Source organism: Cheilinus undulatus, linkage group 3 (genome assembly GCF_018320785.1).
Source record: "Cheilinus undulatus linkage group 3, ASM1832078v1, whole genome shotgun sequence".
NCBI lineage: Eukaryota > Metazoa > Chordata > Actinopteri > Labriformes > Labridae > Cheilinus > Cheilinus undulatus.
In genome coordinates, this window is record NC_054867.1 from 30,149,983 (window position 1) to 30,171,709 (window position 21,727).

The 21,727-nt window shown below is 39.1% G+C and overlaps 2 protein-coding genes across 3 annotated transcripts; both read left to right on the forward strand.

Moving 5' to 3' along the window:
* Positions 1 to 1,646: 1,646 nt before the first annotated feature.
* srsf3b (serine and arginine rich splicing factor 3b) lies at positions 1,647 to 6,231 on the forward strand. Its single transcript, XM_041783116.1, has 6 exons — positions 1,647 to 1,803; positions 2,433 to 2,643; positions 2,752 to 2,892; positions 4,790 to 4,828; positions 5,326 to 5,412; positions 5,556 to 6,231. The coding sequence occupies exons 2-6, from the start codon at positions 2,441 to 2,443 to the stop codon at positions 5,581 to 5,583; spliced, it is 498 nt and encodes a 165-aa protein (XP_041639050.1). The 5' UTR covers positions 1,647 to 1,803; positions 2,433 to 2,440; the 3' UTR covers positions 5,584 to 6,231.
* A 7,159-nt stretch (positions 6,232 to 13,390) lies between these two features.
* cdkn1a (cyclin-dependent kinase inhibitor 1A) lies at positions 13,391 to 18,157 on the forward strand. 2 transcript variants are annotated; one of them, XM_041817117.1, is made up of 3 exons: positions 13,391 to 13,624; positions 16,066 to 16,507; positions 16,597 to 18,157. In XM_041817117.1, the coding sequence occupies exons 2-3, from the start codon at positions 16,075 to 16,077 to the stop codon at positions 16,650 to 16,652; spliced, it is 489 nt and encodes a 162-aa protein (XP_041673051.1). In that variant the 5' UTR covers positions 13,391 to 13,624; positions 16,066 to 16,074; the 3' UTR covers positions 16,653 to 18,157. The 2 variants fall into 2 exon arrangements, with proteins under 2 accessions (XP_041673051.1, XP_041673043.1); XM_041817109.1 differs by lacking the exon at positions 13,391 to 13,624 and adding an exon at positions 15,588 to 15,700.
* Positions 18,158 to 21,727: the final 3,570 nt, after the last annotated feature.

The window sequence follows — 21,727 nt, forward strand, 5'->3', positions numbered from 1 at the left end:
GAGACATGTTCTGTGGTCTGATGAAACTAAAATTGAACTTTTTGGCCATAATGACCATCGTTACATTTGGAGAAAAAAGTGGGAAGCTTGCAAGCCTGAGAACACCATCTCAACTGTCAAACATGGGGGTGGCAGCATCATGTTGTGGGGTTGTTTTGCTGCAGGAGGGACTGGTGCACTTCACAAAATAGATGGCATAATGAGAAAAGAACATTATGTGGAAATACTGAAGCTACATCTCAAGACATCAGCCAGGAAGTTAAGCTTGGGCGCAAATGGGTTTTCCAAATGGACAATGACCCTAAGCATACTGCCAAACTGTTTACAAAGTGGCTTAAGGATAACAAAGTCAATGTTTTGGAGTGGCCATCACAAAGCCCTGATCTCAATCCCATTGAAAATCTATGGGCAGAGCTGAAAAGGCATGTGTGAGCAAGGCGGCTTACAAACTTGGCTCAGTTACACCAGTTCTGCCAGGAGGAATGGGCCAAAATTCCTGCAAACTATTGTGAGAAGCTTGTGGAAGCACATCCAAAACATGTGACCAAAGTCATACAGTGTAAAGGCAATGCTACCAAATACTAATGAAATGCATGTAAACTTCTGACTCTCAAGAAAATAATTTTGAAAAAATGTCTAAAAAATGATCTCTCTCATTATTCTGGCATTTAGCAAATAGAAATAATTTTGGTAATCCTAATTGACCAAAAACAGGAAAAGTTTAATCTGATTTAATGTTAGACAGTGAGAAAAAAAAGTTTATGTGCCTTTTTATATAGTGTATGTAAACTTCTGGAAGAAAACTAGGAAAGATGCATCATGTATTGATTGCACAACAAGCAGATTAAGTCTTTGACTCCTGGCACAGAATTATAGTTAACCACAGTGTCTAGAAATGATCTTGAATCTTGGTTATAATTTGGTTTTATTTAATTAGCTTCACTAATACTTAGCTGTACAACTAATATTTCCATAAGTTATGGTAATTGAGTAACCTTGCAAAGCAGATGGATATGCCCCTTTCCTTGTTTTTCACTGGCGAGATGAGTGAAACAAATCCATCTGGCGAGTCAGGTTAGTAATTGAGTTTACTTGGATTTCTTTGGGGGAGGGTGAAAGATACCAAACCAAGAAATAATGAAAAGCATCACGTTAGGATAGGCCTACCATTAGTTTCTTTCAATTTGCCTCCCATGTTTTCCAAAACAGTGCAGAAAGGGCTTTACTGTCTTTTCTAGGTAATACTGCATTTATCAACTGTGTTCACATCGTTCCCTTTTCAACATCTTTGTGCATCTTATCTTGTTCTTACTTTAAGCGTGTCCCGTTGTACAACTCTTTAAATAAAGGTTTGCCCGCGAAAAAAAAAGTCTAGTGCAGTGAACTCTGGACAACAGCGCCGAAACACATATGCAGGCTAAGGATGGTACTGCAATTTAACGCACCCTCATTTAAGTGTGCGTTCGTTAATAATTACCGGCTCCGCCTTGTATACTTCCGACTGAAGTTCTGCCTTAAATTACCAAAGTATTTCAGAAATCTTTATCCTGAGCATTATTTCATGAAACTTTTTAAACACACGCTATCTTTAAAAGGACTTTTAAACGACGTGGATCCGGACCGAAGCTAGATTTACACGGGAATACTAACTAACCCCGCCCTCCCGGGAGCAACAAGCTAGTTACCCTCCTGACTATCACTGGTCTTTTTTTTCCACCGTCACGCCATTTTCATCGACGACCGAGAGGAACAAGCCAGCGAGAGGATCGCGGATAGTCTACACTGTGAATTGCATACATTAAGGTATTGTTGGAACCACATGTGAACTGTGTTTTGTGGATAAAGCATTCAAGAATGTAATGTTTGTATTCGGTCGTTGTGTTGCATCATGCATTTTCTGTATTGTTTGATATGTGTGATTGTTAGCCAAATGCTGCTCCGTAAAAGCAGGCCTCAGGAGGTGTCAGCCATTTTAGCTGTCGTGAAAAGCGGTTACCTACTTTAGCTTCAAATCGTCGAATCATACCGTGTGTAAATACACACTATATTGAATAGCCGATAAAGGTACCATGTTATGTTTGTATTTATGCAGTTTACTAACTATCTGTAAACACAACAAGGGCAAGCAAGAGTGTAACGACCGGAAATAAAGCGGCCTGTAAGGCCTTGGTTAGCACAACGTTGGACTGCGCCTCAGAAAGAAAAGTAGGCCAAGCGTAATTTTCTCTTTCAAACATTTTTTGTTTGTTTCAATTCCCTGTAGATGCATTTCGGTGATTATAACTCTTTTCTTCTCTCATAATAGTAAATGCTGCATTGTGTTTTAGTGGTTGGCATGAAACATGGAGGCGCTCGCGCACCTTTCGTAGAGGAAATGGGGGCATCTTCTGCTCCAACCTTCGACTGATTACTGAATTTGTTTTCTTTTCCAGTTTCAGTCATGCACCGTGACTGTCCTCTTGACTGCAAGGTCTATGTTGGAAATTTGGGCAACAATGGGAACAAGACGGAGTTAGAGAGGTCTTTTGGCTACTACGGTCCCCTCCGCAGTGTTTGGGTGGCCAGAAACCCCCCAGGCTTTGCCTTTGTAGAGTTTGAAGATCCCAGAGATGCAACTGATGCAGTACGCGAGCTTGACGGAAGGTGGGTTTAAATCTTCAGACTTCTAAAAAATGTTATACATGTGGGAAGTTAGTCAGCTCTTTTTGTTACAATCAGCAGAGTGCTTAATCCTGTTTTCTTGTTTTACAGGAATTTGTGTGGTTGCCGGGTCAGAGTGGAGCTGTCAAATGGTGAGAAGCGCAGCAGAGCCAGAGGCGCTCCCCCTTCATGGAGCAGACGTCCCAGAGACCGAGATGATTATAGGCGTCGTAGCCCACCACCTAGACGAAGGTGACCCATTTTGTTGTTTGGTAGTGGCCAACAGAGTAAAAATGTGTTATATCTTGTGCCTACATTTCTGTGATATACTGATACCATCCTCTAATCCACATTATAATTTCTGAGAACTGCATATGTTCTTCAGACTAGTTATAGTGTTAGTCCACACTGCTGATGATACATTTGTGATTGCCTCAGGCTTTCTATTTCATCTTCATTTGTATAATTGTTTATTTTATACAGGTAGCCGAACCGGTTCATAACCATATTCTTACATATATTTTTATTCTAGGTTATTTGATATATCATATCTATACAGAACTGCATCTTAAAATTTGACTTGAAAGTCTCAAAACAACTTCTTCAGGCACAAATTATTTTTTGATGCAAACACAAAACTCAATGTTTGAACTGCTTTAAAATGGCAGAAAGTATTCCATTATAGGAAAAAAATACAGCCTGTTAACATTTGGGGGGAATTTAAGTGCCAAATATGATGCATTTTTCGTTTTGTTTGAGGATGCTTTTTATTTTTCATCTATATTAATAAGAATGAAACCCGTTGCAGAGCCACCACCATGCCTCTTCTCACCACCCTCTGAGTCAATCAACTAGTCCTCTTTCAGCATCATGTGACTGCTGACCATCGTGCCCCAATCAGCTTGGCTGGTGCTGTCACATGACCCAGGCATGGCCAGTCGTCAGGTTGCACCAACCCATTGGTTCCTCAGCATGCCCTTCTCAACCTCCTCCTCCTTCAGCCTAAACCCAAACGGCAGCGGCCCACCTCTCATTCCCGACCAATCAGCGTATTACGTACTCAAATGTCTACAACCTACCAACAGCAGCCTTCGGCTAACCAATTAAAGCAGGAAAAAAGCCACAGCCAGCCCCCATCTGCCTGCCACCTAATCACCTTGCAGCATCTGGCCACTCCTATTCAGCCAATTCTACCTACCCGGCCGACAGTCTGCCTCCCTTTCGTCATATCTAGCTTGTTGAAAACCAAAAATACTAGTAAGTTTTCCTGCTTCATTCAGTACACTGCTGATTTCAGTTATGAAAGTGAAGAGACAGCTGGTTTCAAAAGGTTTTTCTTTTTCAATTCTTACATCTGTCTGGAACTTCACATTTCAGAAGATTTTATTTATGAACAAACATCTAGTGTGTCTTTGGGGCTCTACGAACAATCATAGTCACACAAATCAAAACTCTTGTCAGCCCCTCAATGAATATCGCAAAGTGTTTTTTCCTTTTTGCTAGATTTTTTTCTTTATTTTTATATATTTTTATTGTGCTGTATGGTTGATCATAGCCCATTCCAATCGGGTTACTTCACAACACTTAGTCTAATTGACCAATATATTGTTTTGTTTTCTAGTGTTTTTTTTTCTGTTTTTTGTTTTTTTTACTCCTTTAATTCAGTGCACACATTTCATAGAGTTTGCGGCCTCTTGTGTTTGTCTTGTTATGACCATACTTTGGTCAGTCATAATGGGGTATTAAATGATCTGATGGGGGCAAAGCTTTCCTTTGTCATATAAGCTTTGATACTCAAATATCATGACAATTCTCAGTAATTACAGAGGGCATTCTTCTATACCAATCAATGTTGGTGAATTTATTTAAAGATGCTTATTAGTGTGGGATAGGAGAGTGCTAGTTACTGAACATCTTCATCTTTATGCACTCGGTCCAATGCAAGTGAGTATTATTTGTCTGATTTGAGATGACTGTTCCTGGAAAGAAAAAGAACATCCAGGTTTATTTCCATTTTGAGTTGCTGAGATAGACAATGGGCTGTTTTTGAAGGAGGCCCATGTAAGAAAGGATCAGAAAAGTGTGGAGCTCTGCAAGGGAACAGTTTACATGTGTTTGTTCTTAATACTTGTGTATTTTTCCTGCACAGATCGCCACGCAGGAGGAGCTTCAGCCGCAGCCGAAGCAGGTATGTTAATTTTAAATTGAGTCCACTCTCTATAGGCAATCTTGACAATGCCCACGTAAACTGCCTTGGCATGGAGGAAAGATGCAACATAGTACATTTGCTCAAGCATGCACACAAGCAAAGGTGGGCAGCATGGTCGTTTTAAGTCAACAAAACTATCGCTTAAGCTGTGATGTGGGTATCACAGTTACCATTTAAACTGGTAGACGGCAGGTTGTGCTTTAAAGGGGTGTCTTGGAAATGATAGCTAAATGTTTTCTGACATTAAAAAAACATCTGTAAGAGGAAATCCACTTCCACCTGAACTTGGCTTCCCTTTGCTAAGCAAATTTTTAGATATCTGCGGCCTGAACAAAAGCACCTTAAATTTAATACTGTTACATGAATCCAAACCTAGTTGTCATGCACCAAACCAAAAAATTGTACACCTGATATTGTAATAAATTAATGAATTATTAGTCTAAGAAATGTTTTTTCCATGATCTGTTCTCTTTCAGGTCTTTCTCCAGAGACAGGAGGAGGGAGAGGTCCCTTTCACGGGACAGGAACCATAAACCTTCGAGGTCTTTCTCACGATCTAGGAGGTATTGATATCTTCTAGCTTCTTTGCAATTGCTTCAGTCTTGCTTTGTAACAGAGATTTGGAAGACACAGCTGATAGTGTCGGCTAGAGTGAGGCCAGTAATTTCTATTAACTCAAAATTTTGTTTCTTTTTCTTCTCCACAGCCGCTCCAGGTCTGCAGACAGGAAATAAGAGTGTCTGTGAGGCCTAAAGGGAGCTGAAGATGAACGGTTTTACAAGCGTGGCCGTTTCGTTTGTTGGATTTAAACCTGGCCAACATGGTCATTTTTGTGTTGAGTTTTTTTTAAACAATCAAGCATTTTAGTGTCCCTCCCCCTTTCTTGTTATAGTTATACTCAGTTACATCAAGTGGGTGTGTTCAAGTGTGAAGTCACGTCCATCTTGTCTGTCCTGAAACATTTGTGCCACCCAGCATTCCAGTTTACCAGTTAATCTCTTAAGAGCTTTGGTTTGTCAATGAATGTACTGTGTAGTTTGACGTAGTGTTAGTAGTTCCTCATTTTTTTCCATTGTGTAAACGCCAGCATTTTGTTTTTTCTTTTTAAAGGAAAGGATGGGATGGTTTATAACTGCAGTCCCTCCTATTGATTGTCTCTAAATCCAACCTATTTTCATTGTGCTACTTTCTTACTTCATACTGAAGGTTTCTGTCAGTTTGTGGTTGGTTGTGATAAATGCACCCCCTAATTCAAAATGCAAAAATAGAGCATTGAGTTATAAGGTGTACTGAACACACAGTTTAATTTTTGTCTTTGAAATTTTCTTTTGTTTGATACTCTGTGAAATGGTCTCGATTAAAATTCTGGTTGCTCAAAAATACTTTTATGTAATGTTATTCAATTGAATTTGTATCCTTTTTATAAATGTATTGTTACAGGGCACTCTTAGCAGGATTCCCTCCACATACACCGAACTCTGCGGTGGGATGAATCCCACTGAGAATTGCATAAAATAAAATGACTAAAAGGAGAATTATTTGTATTCCTGCCCACATTAATTAACACACATTATTGTCTGTTTTAAGCAGCGTATTTTCCTTTAAACAGTTGAAATGAGTAACAAATTCCTCATTTCTTGGGTGTGATGCCCATCAGTGACAGTTGGTGGTGCTGATGAGACAGTGCCCTTTTTACTTTTAACGTGCTTTTAACTTTAATACAATGTTTGAGCCAGCACTAAATTGTCCTAAAAGATAAACAAAAGAAGTAAATGTATTTGAATTAAAGCCCACACAAATGTTCTGACGATTCCTAACTCCAATTCTGACTATTTAAGTATACAGGGTTTGACACCCTGGTTATCATTAGTGGTGGTGGGCTATTTATACTATTAAGTATTAAGATGCATGTTGAAGTTTTGCATAGTTGTAACAGAGCTTGTAATCTATTTAGCTTGAAAATTATTACACATGTAAAAGGAGCAGAGGGAGGCATTCACTACTGCAGCCTTTTCTGAATCTGATTCTGAAAATGACTAAAATTTACCTCTCATATCTTTGTAATTTGCGACCAAAGTACAAAAGTATGCGAAATTTTGGAAATTAACAAACATGTTTTCGTGTTGAAGAGCTGACGAGGTAGTCTTCTCTCTCTTGTTACATGTCAAAGTCAAGAGGTAAAAAAAAACACCCAACACCTTACCTGGCAGGTACATGACCTGGTTTTCCCCGCAAATTTCCCTCCTTTTTTGTCGTACTTGGTGTCCAGTATGAGGTTATGTAATCTGATTGATGGTTTAAATTTTCACTAGTGTAGAACAGGAGATAAGCCATCCAAATAATGGCTTCTTTATGTAGCCCATAAATTCTCTATGTTTATGGTGTCGAGAATATTCAAAGTCCCTCAGGGTTGTAGGGAGTGTGCAAGTATTATAATGTTGGCTTAGAAGCGACTGTTTCTATTTTAATACATCATTAAGGTTGTTGTTTGGTCACTTAAAACTTATAGTTAGGCTTTAATTGGCTTTTACGTAGCTAAATGCGATCAGAAAAGGTGCTCTTTCTCATGTACAGCTGTGGGTTTCTTTACAGTTCCCACGGACACAGCACCGACTCCTCTCCCACTGTCCAATTGTGTTCCCCGGTCACACCCCTGTCAAACCCACGGCTCCCAGTTCACGCAGACGGTCCACGTGAACCGGCATAACACAGGCACAACGTTTTCTCAAATCTGCGCGCGCTTTTCCACGAGTTGCTCAAGCTCGCATGACATCACAGGAGCCATGAGTCATGGTATCCACGGTGACGGGTCTCACACTCGGGGAACTCGCGGGAATCCACTCAGAAAGCCGAGATATTTCCACCCAGTGTTATGTAACAACAGTTCAGCCTGTGTTTGTCGCCCACGGAGAAAAGTGCGTGAGTAATGACCAGTCAGAGAAACCTGGTGTAAAGCTCTAATTTTAAACATGGTCACTCTAAATTAACTTGTGTCGCCCTTTATGTGTAACTGAGTCACTTGGTCAGTTCGCTTAGTATTAAAAGATAAAAAATGCCAATCGGAGAGGGAAATTAGAGCTGTTTTTTTAGGTTAAAAAAATCACTTAACAGCAAATATGGGTCCAGGATAGCATTCTTATTTGAAGTGAATCTTAAAGATAACTGAGAGGACTAGCTTAGCTTGGCTTGCACAGGTTCGCATAATAACTAAAGGAGTGCATGGCGAGCTTGACTAGCTGTTAATAACAGAACATGTACCAACCGCTATTAAGCTCACTATTAGATGGGGACAGGGGTTTTTATGTTGGTCTGTCTCTTAGCAGGAGTTAATGACTTTAAACATGTCCTTCAGGCACCCTCACTAACTTCTATCTTTGAGAACATCTTGATGACAACACCTAGTCCATTATGAACTGTACTTGTGAATTTTTTTTTCCCCCCAAAAAAAAAACAAAAAACAATGGTACCAATATATACACACCTTATTGTCAAACACATCAAGTGTCTTTAGTCCAAAAAGAGGCTGAGTCAAGTGAGGCTGGGAGCAAAGTATGGCTGTAGACAGTCTGGAAGTTACAGAGGAAGATTAGGGCCAGTGGTGAAGGACAAATAATGTTATGCATTTCAACAATAAAATTGAAATGTAGAGAATAAAGTTAAAAATAATTTTGTGAGAGGAAAAAAAACATAATTTTGCGACAAAACGTCAAACCTTATTAGACTATAACAAACAGCTGATCTTGACTATCTCTACAAAGCCTTGTAATGATGAACAGAGTTAAGAAACCCCAACCCCACCATAAAATACTGTTGGTCATTGGTCTAGTAACGCTTTAGAGTTTGATTTAACAATAAAGAGATTCGTTTTAGCTCATAAACACTGTAGTTGTTGAGTGCTGTCAGTGTTATTTTGTTATGGCTCTGGCAGCTCCCATTGCTGTCACTTGCTCCCCAGGCTGGTGAGGAAGCTGACTTTACTCTCGGCATTTTGACCTTAATGCCGACATTGTAGTTAGACTTTTCTTTTTCTTTATTTCGACTTTTTTCTCCAGGTGCAAAGCATTTTGTATGTTCCTGCACCCATGGCCCTAGTCCTCTTCCATTGGAAGTTCTACAATTTGGGTTAATTCAAAATGTGAAGGGCTGTTAGTGGGAACCAGTGGTGTAGTGGTGTGTGCAGAAGTGGGCATACTGTTCTTTTTTTTTTTTTTTTTTTTTTCTTCTTTTTAAGATTTACTTTTTGGGCTTTTCGATTCTTTAATTGACAGGGTAGGACAGTGGATAGAGTCGGAAACGGGAGAGAGAGTGGGGAGAGACATAGGGCAAAGGGCCACAGGCTGAATTCAAACTTGGGCCTCCTGCATACATGGGAAGCGCCTAAAATTGCTAGGCTATCTGTGCACCCCAGAAGTGGGCATACTCTTTATTTTGTAGTGAGTATACTCTATGAAGACAAACTACAACACTGGTGCCCCCCCTTTGAGTGTGTGGCACCCTAAGCAACCACCTATACCTGATGGTACATTTGCGCATACAATATTTACATTCCATACATCAGCAGAAATTTTCCTATCTGCAATACGATATTCAACATTTACGGTGAACTAATATCTGCCCATACAAACATGATGTCAATAATATTGTACATCCTTTACATAATGTTGAATTCACCCTTTGAGAAATGATGTTAGATATTATAATGCTAACCCTGTTTTCACACTAACAAACAAGTTATCAGAATTTAAACAGAAAACATTTCCTGAGTTTTGTGACACTTTGATGTTAGAGTTGAATTTAAGCAGTTAGAAAAAAGATTGAAATTGGGTCCCTTAGACCTAATTTTGATGTATATTTAAATACATTTCAATGTGAAAATCCCCACCAGTGCTCATTGGATTCTTACATCAACTATGTATACCTCCAGGAATCATAAAATGTATATATATCTTAGATAACATGAAGCATATTAACATCATATAAATGAGCACTGATTGTAGGCAAAAGTATCTTGTGTTTATTCAGGATATGTAAGCCTACTCATTACTTAACAGCTGCCTTTCATTACACAGTCACCGGGTAACCTTTCCTGACCCTTGAGTGTGAAAAGTCAGTTGTTATCTTTACATATACAGATGTTGCATAACAAAAGTGGCAGGTAATGAAAAGGCAAAGAGCTCTGATGTTGTCATCCATGATGCTGTTAAATAAGTCTCCTTGTATAGTTTTTTGTTGCTTTATTTAAAACCTCGTGTGACACATTTCTCCGAGAAAGCAGGTTAAATACCTGAATGGCAAAGCACACAATGGGTAAGGTTTTTACAGAGCCTTGCAGACCCCCTAACTCTGCATATGCCCAAAGCTGAGAGATAATAAAGTGTCTACTCAGCTGTAACAACGTAGAGCTCCTTTGTATCCTTCCACCGCTGTTGTAGAGTTACAAATGGTGTGCATTAATTGCATCCTGGCATTTTGTTTGAACTTTTTATCATCAGTACATATCAGGGATGAATATTGTTGAACTGAACATTTCTGAACTGCTTCCAAGTCTCAGTGTGTTTCTCTTGTGTCCTGTTCTCTGTAAAACAAAGGACCCACTGTGCTGTCAGATCAGTTGGGCCTTTATATGCTTCATCCTGCAGTTAGGACTGCTGCTGACATTTTGAGAACCATACTTAAGGACATCAAAACAACACAACAACTGCAGACATTTGAGTACAAAAACAAATACTCTTATAACAGGCATTTAAGGAGCCCAGAGAAGTGGGCTACAATGTCCTTGGTTCCTTTAGGAATTAGGCTATGTCATTCTTTTTACAATTGCATGAGTTTACGGTTTTACTACCACAACACGACAAACAACCCCTCACTTTTAACAAAATGTATTTAATATTTCAGAAAATGTAAGCTTAAAAAGTGATTTTTTTGTATTTGGTTGGACTAATTTAGTGAAGTAAGTTTTGACAATACACTTGGCCTTTATAAAAAAAAACCACACATAGCAATGAATTCAAAGTTATAATGCAGTCTTTTTCATTATTTGATTCATATCTGAAATACAATGTATTGACCATATATGGTTTTACATTAACACATATAAAGAAAGACAGTCCTTACCAGAAGTTTTTCACTCCCTTGTACCTTTTTATTGATTTTATAAATCAGTCATGGTCAATAAAGTTTAAACTTTTTTTGGACAACAAAATGCCTTTAATGTCAAAGTGACAGATTTCTACAAGTATCGTGAATTAAATTAAAACGTAATCTAAAATAAGTGACTGCATGAATATTCACCCTCTTCAAGTCAGTATTTAGTAGACAAGCCTTTGCCTGTAATCACAGCACTTAGTGTATGTGGACAAGTCTCTTAGAGGCTTTTACATCTGTACACTGCAGTTCTACTCCATTCCTCTTTGCAAATTTGCTAAAGCCCTTATAGGCTGGATAGGGATCAGGCGCGAACTGCCCTTATCAAGTCCAGCCACAAATTCTCTATTTGATTGAAATCATAACGTTGACTCAGCATCTCCAGGGTTGTCCTCCAGGATTTTCCTCTATTTTCCGGCATTCATTTTCCCTTCTACCTTTACAAGCCTTCCAGGGCCGGCTGCCAAGAATCATCCCCACAGCATGATGCTGCCACCACTGTGCTTCACAGTGGGAATGGCGTGTTTATGGTGATGTGCAGTGTTTGCTGTCCACCAAACATGGTGTCTTGTTGACGACCGTGTCTTGTAACTCCTTCAGAGTAGTCATAGGTGTCCTGGTTGCCTGTCTCACTTAACTCCTTCTTGAACAGTGATTCAGTTTGTGAGGCTGGCCTGATCTAGGTAGATTTACACGTTCCATATTCCTGCCATTTTTTTAATAATGGTTTTGTATCATCCCCTGACTTATACTTTTCAATAACTTTTTTTTCTCTGAGTTGCTTGGAGTGTTCTTTTGTCTTTGTGGTGTAATGGTAGCCTGAAATACTGATTAACCAGTGACTGGACCTTCTGGACACAGGTGTCTTTGTACTACAATCACTTGAGACACATTCACTGCACTCAGGTGATCCTCATTTCACTAATTGGGAGACTACTAGAACCAATTGTCTGGACATCTGGTGAATTAGTCTGTCATTTTTAAGAAGGTGAATATTTATGCACCTGTTTTTCCTGATATATTTTTATTTAATTGACATTTCTTAGTAGGAATGTTTTTACTTTGACATAAAGAGGTTTTAGGTTATTTTTATTTGTCAAAAGGCAAAATTATGTTAGCCATGATTTATTTATAAATCAATGATTAATAAAATCAATAAAAGGTTGAAATATCCAAAGAGGTTAATATTTGTATAGGCACTGTATTTGGCAATGTAAAAACTAGTAGCATTATATTTTGAATTTTTTTTCTCATGGGTAAATTGCAAAAGTCGACTTAAAGTCAAATTGGTTGCTGTCAAAGTCACTCTTGTGTTTCTATTATTATGCATATGTAATGTTTAAAATGATAGGGGGGACATAATTAAAATTCTAGACTTTTAGAGTTAATAGAACTTTTTTTAAGTTCAGACCTTTTGTTCATTTTTCGCAGTATGCATTCGAAATTTCATCATTGTTTTGTCTAAATCATTAGATGTATTAATAGTTTTTCTCAAAATAAAACCAGAATAACCAGTTGCCTTCCAGCACCATCCTCCAGTGCAGTGGTTCTCAAAAAGTGTGCCGTGGCACACAGGTGTGCCTTGAGGCGAGTCTAGATGTGCCGTGAGATTTTTTTGCTACTAGAAGTCATATTTACAACTATTCAGCAACACATGATTTATTTTTTTTAAATTTACATTATCAGTATTTTATAAACATTTATTTCCATGTACGGCTGCAAATTCTATTCACCTAATTTAAAAATCCCTGTAACACCTTAAAAGGAACGCCGTCTTTGCAGTTTGTTAAATCAGCAGGTGGGAGGATTGTTAGAACGACACACATCAAAGGGCTTGATTGACGGAGTTTTGTGATGGAGGGAAATCAATGGAAAATGGATCGTTGAGCGTATAAAACCCCAAAGAGCTGTTAATGAGGAAGACCCACCAAAAACAAAAGAAAAAAAAATCAGCCAGTAGACAATATCATGATAATTATTTGTCATTTGGCTTATATTAGACATTAGATGCCATCGTAATGAACAGATTAAGTCAATATTAGGAAATGATTTTTTAACAGATGTTAGGTAGTTTTGCATGGAAATGAATATGGTGTGCCTTGAAAACTTGGCTGGATGTTAGGTGCGCCTTGGGCAAGAAAAAAGTTTGAGAACCACTGCTCTAGTGAAACAGCGTTTCCGGGATATCGCTCCGTCAGGCAGCCAGCTGACATGCGCACTGAGACGTAGAGAGTTGGCTGCCTTGCTGTGCTGGAATTTCCTCCAGACTCGTACCGAGCCAACTCTTCACGTGTGTTCATGTGTTTACCGGGCGAAATCCACGTGTATGACCCGACAGAGCCCGCCCCTGCACGAGTGAGGATGATATCCGCCCCTCGAAGTTCATAAAACTTCAAGCTGCTGTCCAAGTGAGGATACTTGGAGAAGTCAACTAGGAGGACGTTGGTCGAATAACTCAGTTTACGGTTACTTGAATACTTCGCCAGGAAGTTGTTTGTTAATACCTCTTATTTAGGGAGATATTATCATCAGAACTGGGAGGAAAAAAGCAGGACAAGCAGATAAACAGAGCTGCTTCATTCATTAAATTTGAAACAATTTCACTGGAGTTGACTGCAGACGACTTACAATGTAAGTAGACGACTCTTGAGTTGTTTTAAGTGCTTAGTTTTAAGTTTTATTGAAGTTGTATTGTGTTCTTTTAGCTCTAGAGACAGATGGTTTACATGGCAAAATATTGAGATGTAGATAGTGCTGTTTGTTTGAGTGTACACATAGTTTACATTCAATTCATTGTTATTAAGCTTCACAAAATGTTAGTATGGATATCAAGCCTGGACAGACCACTTTAACCAGATAATTATAGTCAGTTCTAGTGTTTTTCGTATTATATTTGAACTGTACTTCGGTTGCCTGAATGTCTCTTAGATTATACTGACAACCTTAAAAAAAAAACCATTCAAACGTCTTGTTTGAGTTATTTTGTGAGTGTGTGTACGGACGGTGAGGGAGGTCTGTTAACCTCCAGTGACAGCCCATTGACACTGGTCGACACGAGCTCCAGCCTCACGTGGAGCTCTGTAGTGAACTGGGCAGGGTCTTTCTGATCTCGCCCTCCTCTGCCGAGCACGAGCCGGCTTTTCGCTCTCCCGCCACAGCCTTGAATCAATCTTCCCTCCCTGAACGCCCCGCCCTCTGACGTCACATCCCGCGAATAACAAGTGGGAATAGGGGGGATTGGGGGAAAAAATAAGGGGGATTTGGGGGTACTCCAAAATTTCGTTCCCATCCTTACCAGGAATAGGTGTTTATTTTATGTTTCTCGGCCTTTTTTTTAAATAGTATTTTTTGAGTGATTAACCTCTCTTGACCTAGGCTTACCTTGACTGTTATATAACAGTGGGGGAATGGTCTGAGAAGCACATGATTGAAAAATAAGACTCAGAATTAACCATTATGCTACTCTGTCTCTTTATATATTTATTTTTAAGCTAACAGAAGTTTAATCTATGTACAGATAATTTAGTAATTAACAAATATATAGTCTCAAATGCTTTAGGAGGTCCCCCACTGGTCTTGGCTAAATACTGGTCATCAGTCCTGATAATATTAAACATTGTCCCTGCTTTTTGTTTGTTTGTTTGTTTTTTACAGAATTTTCGCTAAATTTACTACCTTCTAATTTACTTACTACCATTTAATGGTAACTTTACATGGTAACTCTAAAATATGCTGTCACAATGAAATTAAGAATTTGGTTTTATTTTTACTTATTACTAAAATGTAGATGGGTTTTGGTGAATCAGGAAGTTGAGTTTATGTGTATCCCTTAAACTGAAAAGCGAAGGAACTTCCTGGAAAAATGCATTCCCCCACAGCCTTTATTTCTCTCTCTGCTGAGCTGTTCAAGTGAGGCCACAGCCCAGTCATATGAGGCAAGAAGACATGTTTGGCTTGCCTTACAGCCATATTTACATCACTTTATAGCTGTATTATCAGATAATTTGAACAGGATAATGTGGCAAACATTATCACAGTAAAGATCTGTCTCTATGGACCACTTTCTGGACTTTCCGTACACTACTTTTCAAACTGTATAAGATCAGCAGAATTGAAAATGTGTTGTTCTTCCAACTACTTTTCTTGTAATGGCAACACCCTCCCCCTTCAGCCTTGCTGAGTTATTAGGGTGGGCTGTGAAAGTTTTCTGCTGATTGTTCCCTCAAATGGGAATCCTGCCAAGCCCTTCCTAGTGAATTTGACTTCTTATCCTCCTGGGACACAGATGTTTCCTTCCTGGAGCTCGTTCAGAAAAATGCCATAATATTGCAGTGTAGCCAGTTTGCATCGTTCTGTGCAAAAGCATAAACGCCAGCTGATTACATCCATGAATCTCACACTCTCTTTTAGCTTTATCAATGAAATATTCGTGATTATCTGCTCATTGTATCTGTGGTGTGGAGCTGGCTGTCTGTAGGACAGTCTGTTATCACCACCTAGTGGTGACCGCAGTCCTGACAATCTCCTCTGAGGACTTGCCCCACTTGTCTGTGTGAGATTATGTCCAGGCATGTACCAGTGATTCAGGCAGGAGGGATCAGTGAGTCAGAGTGTTTGTCTGCTGTCTTATAAAGAGCTCCACAGTATCACCAGTATGAGATGCTCTGAAGTTTTCGTTGAAGAAACACAGTCCTGGTTAGAGTCATGGTAAGGCGGATTTCTCCTTTAAAATTAAGGCTGGCAGAATTTCTTTGACAAGGGGTTGGGAATGATTTGGAAAGCCTGACACTGGAATTAAATGGGATGAATTATTTTTTAAAAATGCATTGTAGGAAATCTTTTTGTTTTGCGTGTGTGAAATGATATCAAGTGTCTCAGCGCAATAAAAGTATGGCAGAAACTGATGTTTTTGCATGTTGTTAGATCAACTTAAAATGCTGCTGCTGCTGTACTGGGAGGTAGAGAGCTCTTATACTCATAGAGGAATAACTGTCACTGTGACCACTTTAGCTTTTCTTCAATGATGTCACCTTGCTCAACCATTATTATTTTTTTTTCCCATTTTCCTGCAGTGTCGAACCATGGCTTTCAACAAACGTATCTTGACCTCTATGGGAAATGGCCCCGCTCGCCGAGTCCTGTTTGGCCCAGTAGACCGTGAGCAGCTGCAGATGGAGTACCAGGCTGCCCTGCGGAAAGACCTTGATGAGGCCTCGCAGCGCTGGGGTTTTGACTTCATGTCAGATAAGCCTCTGGAGAGCAGTGATTTCCAATGGGAGGGAATCCCAGGAACCAAGGTGCCGCTGCTTTATAGATCCTGCATGCTTGGTCTGGGACAGACTGGAGGTCAGAGGGCTACGGCCAAGGGAGGAAAGGTGGGGTCTTCACAAAGGGAGAAGGAGAACATTCCCCGCTCTCCTGAGAGATGTGCTGCACTTGACCTGGGAAAACTGGAGAAAACACCAGAGAAAAGAGAGAACAGGGGGCTGAAGAGGAAGCAGACAAACATTACAGGTACTGGTTTAAATATCGTACGTGTCACAAAAGAAAGGAGTTTAAATATGTCTTTTATGGGTCTAAGTTGTTGATCTTTATCCCAACAGATTTCTATCAGGCTAAAAGAAGAGTGGTTGGGATGCCACGCAAATCCGGTCAGTGATGCTCGGCACAGTTTACTGTAAAAGTGCCAATTTTCCAAAAGAACCACACAGACTCTCAGGAACACTAAGCTCTGCACACTCTGCTGTCGCTCGATAGGGGGTCCTCTATCAAACAGTTCATCTTACAACAGAAGGGACCTCAGCTACACATCATCACTACGGTTAATTAGGGTACTGTATCAAACATGGTGGGGTGGGATGGGTGGTTTTTTTTTTATCTTAGTGCTAAGAAGAAGGGGACATTGGAGCTGAGAAGATTAATGGTAATCTCTCAGATCAGTGGATTTATACTCATTTGGATCATTTGGATGCCAAAGTGTTGACTGACATTTCCTACTGTACATTCCATCGTGCTGAAAACACTCTGCTGCAGTATAGAGACATGACGGATGAATATAATACTGTACACACTTGAACCATATGCCACGAAGTTAAATCATTCTGTGCTGAAAGTAAATTAAGGAGCGACTGTGTTAAATCTGCAGAATGATTGAAAATTGGTAGAGAGTGGATGACGCTTTCCTGTTCATCTGTTCAAATCCACTGTTGTTTTTCTACATTGTTTTTTATATGTGTTATGGGGGCCAGGAGTCTTTTTTTATACTAGCACATCCTGTGCAAAGTGTGTTGTACTATATATATCCAGATGTACTGTCATGTTTTGTTTTACCATCATGTACTCATAGGAAAATGCTTGAAGACTTGTAATATCGTGAACATGCAGATGCTTTGCTTAGATCCTCAATGACAGAAGTGCCATCATGTCTTCCCTCTGCTCTTCCATCTACTGTATGCTGATTTATTTTCAGAGATCTCCAGAAATGCCCAGCCCAGACCCCAGACTTAGACATGTGTATATCACCAAATAGTGTAGATTTAGAGTGTTGCACCATGTCTGTATAAAACTTGTATTAAGGTTTATTTAGATATATATCAGAGATTTATCTTTAGATTTAATTCAGCACTGTTAAGTAGCATTGACATTAATCTATTATTGCAGTATTGCACAACATAGCACCAGTACTAAGTGCCTTCAAGGTATTTGTTTCGGTATTTGAAGCTCCATAAACGACAATCAGAAGTAAGTGTTCTCATAATCATATGTATTATTAATTAAGCTAAATCTAAGTCATAGAAATGTGTTATCTGCCTCACCTTTTGTTTGTTCATAGCCTTTATGTTTTTACGTTGGCAAACCCAGCTGCTATGAGTGACCAGAATAAGTTAAACACGGTCACTGTAATGGGAAAGCTTACCAACTGCCAAGGTTAGAAATGTTCACCTCTGCAATTAGAAAACAAAGCAAGTAACATTTGCCCCAAATGATGAATGCACTTCTGTTAATAGATGCTTGTGCACAGGGCCTTTATATTGTATTTTTGTTTAAAGCTGAGAAGAATGAGAAGATCTATCTTTATTTATTGTGTTATACTTTGCCTTTTGTTCATTCCGTTTTTTTCTCTTTTTGTGGCGATTCCAAATCACAATAAAATGTTCAACTCTGTTTTTTTCTCATCATTTATTGTGTTTGATCCTTCCTAAGTATTATTCATCTTCCATATGAAAAAGACAAGATTTTTAATTAATAAGTGTTTCAGAAACATGGAGTCATCTGTGCTATTTCCCAACAGTGTGTTTTTTAAAAGCCCAATTTAATGGCAGTGATGAAATCATTCTACCATGACCACATTCACTCAAAAGTGCTTATAATATATATTATTAGAATGAAATATATACTCCAGAAAACTATAAAAATATATATGTAATAAGTCTGTCAATCTCCTGCTCACACGCACACACACACACACCCCTACACACACACACATACACACATACACACACATTATTTTTACTCTTGGTTAAATTTTTTAAAAAGAATTACAAGTGAGCTTGCCCAAACCAGTGCTGGGTTGGAAAGTAATTTATTAATTTTTCTCAAAGTATAGTAAATGAGTAGTTTCTTTTGGTACTTGTATTTTTTTAGTACATTTTGAAATCAGTACTTCTACTTTGATAAGTTTTAACTAGAGTAACTGTACTTTTAATTGAGTACAAAATTCTTGCACTTTTTCTACCTCTGCTGACTACAGTAGCACATAACAAGAGAATGATTCCATATCCCAACAGCTGATGTACTAAAACCAGAATGATGATACTTCAGGCTTAAACATTTAAATTTTTACTCCATTCTGAGTGGAATGGTCTTCAGTGTTGGAGTTACTTAACAGCGTTAATCCACTAGTGTTAGTTCAACTCTGTAGAGAGTCAGTTGATCTACCCTCTACCCATTGCCATTTCTAATCTGGGGGGATGTGTGGGCGGAGTTCCCCTTTCCTTGCCCCCAAAACAGAGTGGTAAGAGGTAGGGGTGAAAACCTCCCCTTAGAAACAAGACACTACTTGATTGCTGTTCATCATCACACATTGCTTCAAAAGAGAACTGGGACACCCCTTCACCTGACATGAATGTGCAAAACCAAGAGGAAGAGCTAGGATGAGGACTAAGGGGTAGAAATTAGATTAACCTGTATGTAGTGTGAACCAGTAGAAACACTTTTAAAGTGTCAATTTAAACTATATATATATATAAGTTTAATTAACACTGTACTTTTGCTGTGCATTTTACTTTAATATAGAGGTGTGACTTTACCTGAGCAACCTGGTTGGAGATCTATTCTCTTGTTCTTAGGAAAGGAAAGATCATATTTTACTGTACAACTCCTCACTATTTAAAGTAAACTTCAAATGAAATACTTTTTATTTTTACTTGAATAGATTTACAGACCAGTACTTTTACTTGAGCAAATTTTAACCAAAGTAGCTGTACTTTTACTTGAGTGAAACAATTGTAATGTAATTTACATGAAAGTGCTGAAATTCTGAAACGACTGTCATCTACTACTTGCTTTAGAGAATTATCTGCCCAACATGGATGCCGTGGCCTCTAATGAAATCTAGTGCAGTGACTGTATGAATCATCTAAATCTAATATATCTAAATCTAAATATATCTGATTTCTACAGTCACTCAATTTTGAGCAAATGGGTGAATATCTAAACCCAAATTCAAGAATTTGTTATAGATTTGTACACTGTTTTGGGAGGAGAATGAAGTGTTACAGTGCATCACCAACACCCCCTGCAGGAGAAAAAAAAACAAAGGAAAAGGGCATTAATCTATGGGGCAGGTTTAGACATAGTTATTCAGTCCCAAGCATTTTGGTAAATGATTAACCACTATGATAAGTATCTGTAGGTAAATATTTTGGGAAAAAAATACATGCTGTTGGGATTTTTATGTGTTTTCTTTTTTTCAATGATGTTAAAGACAGGCCAGTACCCTCTTATCAATCTCAGTAGCAATCAGTACTTATGCTCTGAAAAAAACAGGTTTATCACAAGACATCTGCATTGGGATTAGTGGGACAGGAGTTATCAGTTTTAGCCCAAACGTGGGAGGGGTTGAGGTAGACCCCCCCCCCCCCGATATTCTGTCATTCTGCTGGGCAACGTTATCAGACATCCAACCTGTTTGAATAAGTTGACTTTCTGTGGCTTTAATATTTCTTTTGGAAGAAATTACACAACACAACACAATTTCTGTTGGAAATTACACAGAATCATTCCAGCTGTGTTTAAAAGTTAACAAGGGGGTAAAACAGTCCAAGACAACACTGATGAAATGGTCCTCCAGATGACCTAGGAGTACTTTATAAACAGGATACCCTTGAGGACGAGGTCATCCTTTGAACACTTATCGATTAAGCAAATCCCAACAAACTTACCCTGCTATGGTGGCTGAGTCCTCCACCCTATGGTAGAATCATGGTTCTACATAATCCAGTCAGTCAGAGCCTGCTTTCTATAAATATGGAAAACTTTCAAAGAATGGATGGGCAGATTATACCCCAATAATTGGAACAAAACCAGTTATTTGGCCCACCACCTTGGTATCTCCCTGCCACTGTCCCCCCAGCAGACATTGTCTCTTGGGGGACAAGGTATCAGCTAGGTAGACCATCACCACCTTGTGGTGACACTCATCTGCATGTTTGCCTTTCCACTGAGGAGCATCTTAACTATCTCAGAGACCTTTCTCAAGAAATAGATGAAGGATCTCCAAGGATTTAGACTCTGCCTCCTCAAAGAAGGAAATGATGGATGCATTTAAGGCTTCCTCAGAGCGTTCTTTTCACAGCACAACATAAGAACTTCTAGAGGGAAGCAGTGATTTGCCCCCTATTCAAAACATTCCTAGTTACCAGAATTCCCATGAGGCCATCAGAAAGTCCTTCTCTATAACTCTGGGGATCCTCTTCTACATTCCTGATCTTGTTTACATGGTCACTGAAGTAACATGCCTCTGGGCTTCTCTTATTGACCTCTACTTGAAGAGATTTCTGAACTAACAAGGCCTGAAAGACCACCTCCTGAGCCTCTCAGCTTCATTAACTGCTGCTGCTTAGTTTGACACCAGGACAAACACAACCTTCTCAACAAAATGTCTTCAACTGACTCAATGATAGAGACTTTCAGAAAATCCAATTTACAAACCCCAATCCGAAAAAGTTGGGAAATTGTTGTGAATAAAAGTAGAATATGAACATTTTCAAATCTGTTTCCCCAGCAACAAGATATTCACTCTTCAAAATTTGATGCCTGCAAAATGTTGCAAAAAACATTGGGACAGTAGCACGTTTACCACTGTGTTACATCCCCTTTCCTCCTAACACTGTCTGAGGACAGAAGACACTAATGGATGAAGTACAGAAAGTGGAATTCTTTCCCATTCTTGCTTGATGTAAATCCTAAGTTGCTCCACAGTGCAGGGCTTCTGTTGTCAGATTTTTATGCTTCAAAATGTGCCATACATATTCAATGTATGGACATGTCTGTACTGCAAGCTAGCCAGTCTAGTACGCACACTCTTACTGTGAAGCCATGCTGTTGTAACTTGTGTAGACTCTGGCTTGCTGTCATGCTGAAATAAGCAGGGATGATCCTGAAAAAGAGGTAATCTGGAATGGAAGCACACTGTATGTTGCTCCACATCCTGTATGCAGTAATAATGGTCTG